Here is a 7023-nt window from a genome sequence, read left to right on the forward strand (position 1 = left end):
TCACAGCCAGTGTTGCCAAATAGGTGAAAATTAGCTAACTTGACCTATAGGATCCGCTAGAAATCCGCTAAGCACAATATTATGCACTTATCCTCAACAATATGCAGATGTTAAGTAAATATATAAATGTTAAGTACTCACCACTTAGGTCAGCGAAAAAATTATGCCGTCCTCTTCTTCTTTAGTATCTATAGACATGGGTATTAGAAGAAGGGCTTGGACCAGTTTTTGGTGCTTTTGATGTCGATGAACTCTATGCTACTTTTGTACCTATTTGCTTTAGCACTTGTTTTGGCAGTTCATACTAATGGAAACATTATCCAACTCTTCTGAGTCCACTTTTCACTGCAACAATCGCACAGACTGAACTTGTATTCAACCGATTACTGAGCTTTGATTTAACGTGTAGCTGGCTAAATAGAGTCTCGACTTCAGCATTAGAGTGAGGGAGGGAGAGTACACTGAGGAGCTAATTCACAGAGGTCACGAAAATGATTTATTCCAGCAGCATCTTGGTAATCTTGTACCTCAACCCAAACTGTTACTGTTGACGTGGTCTCGTGCCATTTAACAATGTTAAGTTGCACCACTGATTGTCAATTCGGTCAATTTGTTCTGGATGGTACCCAAAAATTTCAGCTATCTCTACAGTACTATTGGTTACTTCACAACTCTGGGACATTCCACTACTGAAAACAGATATATTTTCCTCAAGATTTTGAGGTTATCAGGAAGTCTGTTTTTCAAATCCTTACAGAGACTGGTAACACAAGATATGCAGCGATGGCGGAGATCACGCTGTAGGGGTATCGAGATATTAATGTTGTCTAGCACTCAGGATGGAAGGAAACTCTAATGTGGTTTTCTTGTATAATATAAGTTATATGATAGACAGTCTGGTGCTGGAGGTGCCGTGTGGTGAGGGGCTGCTTGGTAGAGACGTTCGGTGAGTAGCTTGTTGAAGGAGGTAGATGTGCAGGAGCTGCGTTAGAGAAGATGTTGCCTGTTGGTGGCCTCCTGGTTGAAATAAATGTTAACAGCTTGGAGCTTGCTGGAGGAGGTGTTGCTTGTTCAGGAAGATGGGCAAAATGAGAGTTGGTTGGTGAGGAAGCTCAGAGAAGGACAGCTGGTGGGTCGCCATGCTCGCTGGCGGGAGCGAGGGCCGCCAGGCAGGCGAGGAGGAGCGAAGGCAGCCAGGCAGCGACAGAGGAGGAGGTGTTGCTTGTTCAGGAAAATGGGCAGAATGAGAGTTGGTTGGTGAGGAAGCTCAGAGGACAGCTGGTGGGTCGCCATGCTCGCTGGCGGGAGCGAGGACCGCCAGGCAGGCGAGGAGATGCGAAGGGCAGCCAGGCAGTGGCGGAGGAGGAGGTGTTGCTTGTTCAAGAAGAATGTTCAGAATGAATCTCAATGGAGAGACAGAGCTTATATACCCAGCAGCCGCTATGAGTCATGTTGGGAAAACCCGAGAAGTCGCCGGCCTTTTGGCTCGGTTGCTAGGATACGGCGGGCATTGGAATGCGGATACGCTTGGTTGCTAGGGAAGACGGTAGCAGGTGGTGTGCAGCTACGCAGTTTGTAGGGGAGACGTCCACTACAACGCTCTGCTTTTTTTGATAACTTTGAGTGGGTCCAAGTCTTTTCAAATTCGTATCCTCAATAGGCCCTGGGGTCAATGTGAGAGGTTCAATTGGTGATTACTCTGTATTCTATTTACTTTGAATTTCCCTTTTTTGTCATTTCAGAGGGAGGGCAGAATAGGTTTTAATTACTAATAATCATCAAGAATACGAAATTAGCTAGAACTTCCGTCAAATCTAGTGAAAATGCGCTATCCGCAATTGGGCTAAGCAATCCACATTTTGATTTGCTAGATTTAGCGAATCTTTTGCTACGTTGGCAACATTGGCTACTGCCATATGACGTTCGGGATGCGTCTGGTGTTTTATTCGTTCTGCATCAGATAGATAGATAAGATACCTATAGATTGTTAGGGAGATAGATAGATTGGCAGGTTGATAGATACATAGATATTTTCGTATACAAAGATACATAAGTAATAGATGCATAGGTAGGTAGATACATATTTAAGTAGATACACAGGTAGATACATGTATATGTAGATAGATATATAGATAGATAGACAGAGCCCTAATAATGTCTAACTATTCTATGCAGGTACCAGCCAGTCATAGATGTAAAGGATGCCGAGCAGTTGTGAGACGATGGGGAAGCGACGACCTTACACTTGCGGTCTCCTTGATAGAGGTGACTTTGACGCAGACAAAAACAAAAGAAAAAATACACAAGGCCACATTCTGTAAACTCTATAGTGATATTACCACAGGACTATTTTATAGCTGTCATGGGGCAATGTTAGTTAACGTAGGCCGACGGGGACGATCTCTCATCTAACTGGGGTTATTTTCCATTGTTTTTTTATCAAATTCGTTCATGTTGTCTGTGTGGCACTTATTCGGACCCATCGGCACTCTTACACACCCGTAGTTACGATCTGCAAGTTGGTCATCAGTCTTACGAAAGAAATGTTATTGTATTTTCGATGTTATTATTAAATTTCTGCCGTTTTGAGATCGATGTCGACGCCACCTCCCCCTCCTCCCTCTACAACTCAGGACTCGTGTATGTGTTTGTCTTTTGTCCCTCGATGTTTACAGTCTCTCCCCCTCCCCTTCTCTCTCTCAGCAAGGTTGTCTGTCTGCTTCTGTCTCATGCCGCTTATAGTTTAATATTTATGTACTTTATGTCTCGTCTGTGTCCAGCGCGTTCATGGGGCTCTCTCTCTCTCTCTCTTCTTGTAGACGTTATTTCCTTGGTATTAGCCAGAGTGATCTCAATGAAGGACTCTCTCGTCTCTGATAAAATAAAAAACTTAATAACAGAATATCTCTTTTTGGAATTGGCAATTTCTCACCAATTCAAGGAAGGGGAGGTGGGGTGTTGAGGGAGGTGTAAAGGGAGGTGAGGAGGAGTAGAAGGGGATGTGGGGGTGTAGAGGTGTTGAGGTGTAGAGGGAGGTCTGGGGTGTAGAGGGAGGTGAGGAGGAGTAGAGGGAGGTGAGGAGGGAGGTGTAGAGAGAGAGAGAGAGAGAGCTATCTCTTTCTACTAGCTTCAGGCCTGTATTAATATCTAGCATACTTGGTGCAGTCTGAGGATGGATACATTTAATTAACAATATTAATTCCAGGTTACTAAACATAACGTGGTATGTGGTAATTTGGGTGATGTAGGCTGGCAGGGGCGAGATGCTGCCACCCTTACTTATAATTCTTGTATACATACACATTTAAGATCTTGCAGTATACATACATTTACGTCGCTCCGAGTTCACACGAGCGTCTCTATGTCTCAACCCTTGTCATTATATAACCACGTCTTCACATCCCGAACTCATCCTTTGTCCTTGCGTAATTCACATCTTTAACCTAACCTAACTTAACCTAGTCTAACCTAACCTAACCTAACCTAACCTAACCATTTTACTTTCGCTCTCGTCCAACTTTCCTGTCCTCATCCTATTCCTATTCATCCCTTATCCTCACCCATATCGTATTCTCACCCATACCTCCACACCCACGACCTACCCATGACCACCCACGTTCATTAACTAGAGTAGAAGGATGTCAGCCCGCGGGTGTTGTTACAGTGGACCAATATCTAGTGGTGGTGCTCAAACACTATAGCAACCCCCTCCCCCTCCCCTCTCACCCCTCCCCACTCACCTCTCGACCCCTCCCCACTCTTCTCTTGACCCTCCCCACTCACCTATCGACTCCTCCCTACTCTTCTCTTGACCCTCCCCACCCTCCCCACTCTTCTCTTGACCCCTCCCCACTCACCTATCGACCTCCATAATCACCTATCGACTCCTCCCTACTCTTCTCTTGACCCTCCCCTCACCTCTCGACCCCCTCCCCTCTCACCCCTCGACCCCCTCACCCTCCTTACATAAGACATATACATTTCTTCCCTTTCCTTCTAGTTACTCCTTCTCATCATCTCACCCTACTCTCCCTACTCACCCTACTCACCCTACTCACCCTACTCACCCTACTCTCTTTCTCTCTGTTCCTCCCACCTCACCCAACTCCATCTCCTTAGCCTCGTCCTCTTCGTCACCCTTATACCACTCACCCTTCCCTCCCGCGCCCCCTTATTCTTCTTCATAGTTGTGGGGGACGGTGGGAGAGAGGAAGGGGGAAGGGAAAGAGTCGATAAAGACTAGGAGAGGAGTGGAGAATGGGAGAGAGGAAGAAAGGAGTGGGGTGAAGAGGGGAGAAGATCAAGTAGAAGGTTACACAGGAAGTCCTCGATACATTAGGGATGGGTGTAGAGTCTTGGGGCTTAAATCAGTGGTGTAGATGGTGGGTGTGGGGGTGTGGGGGTGTGGGGGTGTGGTGGGTGTGGGGGTGTGGGGGTGTGGTGGGTGTGGTGGGTGTGGATACAAGCCTGATAGGATTTTTGGGCTCGGAAACACCTTTTATCTCAGAATTGAAATTTAATGTGTCTGACTACTTACAGCCAGAATAATACATAAACATCAATAAGTGTCCTTGGAAAACAATAGGTGGTGACTGGCGAGAAATTAGCGTTACAAAAATGAATTAAAATTGTTGAGATGTCACTTGCACAAGTGATTATACAGATCAAAAACTGTTCTTTAATAACTCACGTCCTGTATCTTAGCAGGATGGTCGTCATACTCGATTATGAGTGGTAGCAATGTAGTAGTAGTAGTAGTGTGTGTGTGTGTGAATTAGTGAGTGTAACAGCCAGCATGACTGTTAAAGCACAGAGAGGAACAAGCACTTGCGTTAAATACAGGTGACCTTGACACACAAAAACCTGATCCTTATTTGTTGCTGACTCACGAAGGTTGTAATCTGGTCAACAACGACTCGAGGTTGATAGCGCCGTCCTGCCGTCCAGCCGTCCTGCCGTCCAGCCGTTCTGCCGTCCAGCCGTCCTGCCGTCCAGCCGTCCTGCCGTCCAGCCGTCCTGCCGTCCAGCCGTTCTGCCGTCCAGCCGTCCTGTCGTCCAGCCGTCCTGCCGTCCTGCCGTCCAGCCGTCCTGCCGTCCAGTTGTCCAGTCGTCCTGCCGCCCTGTCGTCCAGCCGTCCTGCCGTCCTGCCGTCCTGCCGTCCTGCCGTCCAGCCGTCCTACCGTCCAGTCGTCCTGCCGTCCAGCCGTCCTGCCGTCCAGCCGTCCTGTCGTCCAGCCGTCCTGCCGTCCTGCCGTCCAGCCGTCCTGCCGTCCAGCCAGTCGTCCTGCCGTCCGTCCAGCCGTCCTGCCGTCCAGCCGTCCTGCCGTCCTGCCGTCCAGCCGTCCCCGTCCAGCCGTCCTGCCGTCCTGCCGTCCAGCCGTCCTGCCGTCCAGTTGTCCAGTCGTCCTGCCGCCCTGTCGTCCAGCCGTCCTGCCGTCCTGCCGTCCTGCCGTCCTGCCGTCCAGCCGTCCTACCGTCCAGTCGTCCTGCCGTCCAGCCGTCCTGCCGTCCAGCCGTCCTGCCGTCCAGCCGTCCTACCGTCCAGTCGTCCTGCCGTCCAGCCGTCCTGCCGTCCAGCCGTCCTGCCGTCCAGCCCTTTATCAGTCCTGACTCCGTCACTACCTCGACCCGGCCATAACTCCACCCGTTGATTGTCATGTTTCTGTGATTGTGAAAACATTTTTTCGTGGAAAAATAAAACTTGGTTAACATGGTTTAAACATATTTTTCACATCATCATCGATTTTTATTTATTTTTTATCGTGGTTGACCTTAAATGACCTCTAAAATCACACTGGTGACCTTATTTGAGGTCAGATTCCTTATTAACCTTCGGATTTGTGTTCCTTGGGTCAAAAATTTCACACTGAATAATTTCTTTCCACAGCCAGTGTGACGAACTATTGTGCTGCCAACTACGTGTGTTCTGTAAGTTGCCTGACACACAGTTTATAAAGAAACATCAACACTCTCCAGAATGTAATATTACGACCTTCATCACAGCTGCCATCGTCGGTAGTAGCATGTATTGCGTCGTGAGGAGAAGGAGGAGAGGGTAGGCAGGTCTATCTGTCACAGTCAATACGAAGTGACTCTCAAAACCCGCAGAAAGAGGGAGAGGGAAGTGAAGTAGTCTGGGAGGCTCTGGAAGCTTGAAAAGGTGATGTTACTCTCCTGAGTTAACACATGTGAGGCAAAGTATAAAGGAACGGAGACTAAGTTGTTCCTAGGAGATACTGAGAGAGAAAGAGAGAGAAAGAGAGAGAGAGATACTTGCTTACTACTACTACTACTACTACTACTACTACTACTAATAATAATAATAATAATAATAATAATAATAATAATAATAATAATAATAAACAGAAAGACACTCAATAAGACCAGATCGAAAACAATAACAGAAGCAAAATAATAATAATAATATTTCTTAGTTAACTTCCCCGACTATAAGTGACGTTACGCATAATTATTCTATACTGTTGGTAAATAAATTTGCCCGGGGAAAAAGTTCCTTAAAACGGTGACCTAATTATTGAACTTTATTTAATTACGTCGCATCACTAGCCACTCCTTTACAGTTATTCGGTAATTACTGTAATTTACCATGAAGTAGACTGTCCTTAATCGCTGTAATTACGGTGGAAACGGTGGAATCGATAGTAATTATGTTAATTAAGTCATTAAGGGGTTTACTGTAGAGAGGAGTCAGTTATATAAGCGAAAAGAATATTATAATTGTAACGGAAGAAAATGTAATAAATGAAGGTTAAGAACAAGAGAGGAATGATAACTGGCAATAATTATAACTGGAGTGAATAGTAACCTAACCTAACGAATTCATTTCCATCTACTTATCGAAATGAAAACAAAAAGTTATCCCAATTCAGTAAAAATTCCAATTTCGTTTTTGTAAAGTTTAAATGCGTGTAAATGTGTGTCTGGTAACTGGTAGAGGCGAGGGAGGTAGCAGCTCACAGTCGACCATAATGTTTGTGTTCTCTGTGATCTGTTTTGCCCAGT

General features: G+C 46.2%; 1 protein-coding gene across 1 annotated transcript; it reads right to left on the minus strand.

The window, feature by feature from the left end:
• Window positions 1-4905: 4905 nt before the first annotated feature.
• On the minus strand, window positions 4906-5658 carry LOC121858457 (S-antigen protein-like). Its single transcript, XM_042354903.1, has one exon. The coding sequence runs from the start codon at window positions 5656-5658 to the stop codon at window positions 4906-4908; it is 753 nt and encodes a 250-aa protein (XP_042210837.1).
• Window positions 5659-7023: the final 1365 nt, after the last annotated feature.

Source organism: Homarus americanus, unplaced genomic scaffold (assembly GCF_018991925.1).
Source record: "Homarus americanus isolate GMGI-L3 unplaced genomic scaffold, GMGI_Hamer_2.0 scaffold57980, whole genome shotgun sequence".
NCBI lineage: Eukaryota > Metazoa > Arthropoda > Malacostraca > Decapoda > Nephropidae > Homarus > Homarus americanus.

Bases quoted from the DNA above. Each gene is read 5' to 3' on its own strand.
- LOC121858457 (XM_042354903.1), bottom strand. From the start codon at position 5,658: ATGACAATCAACGGGTGGAGTTATGGCCGGGTCGAGGTAGTGACGGAG.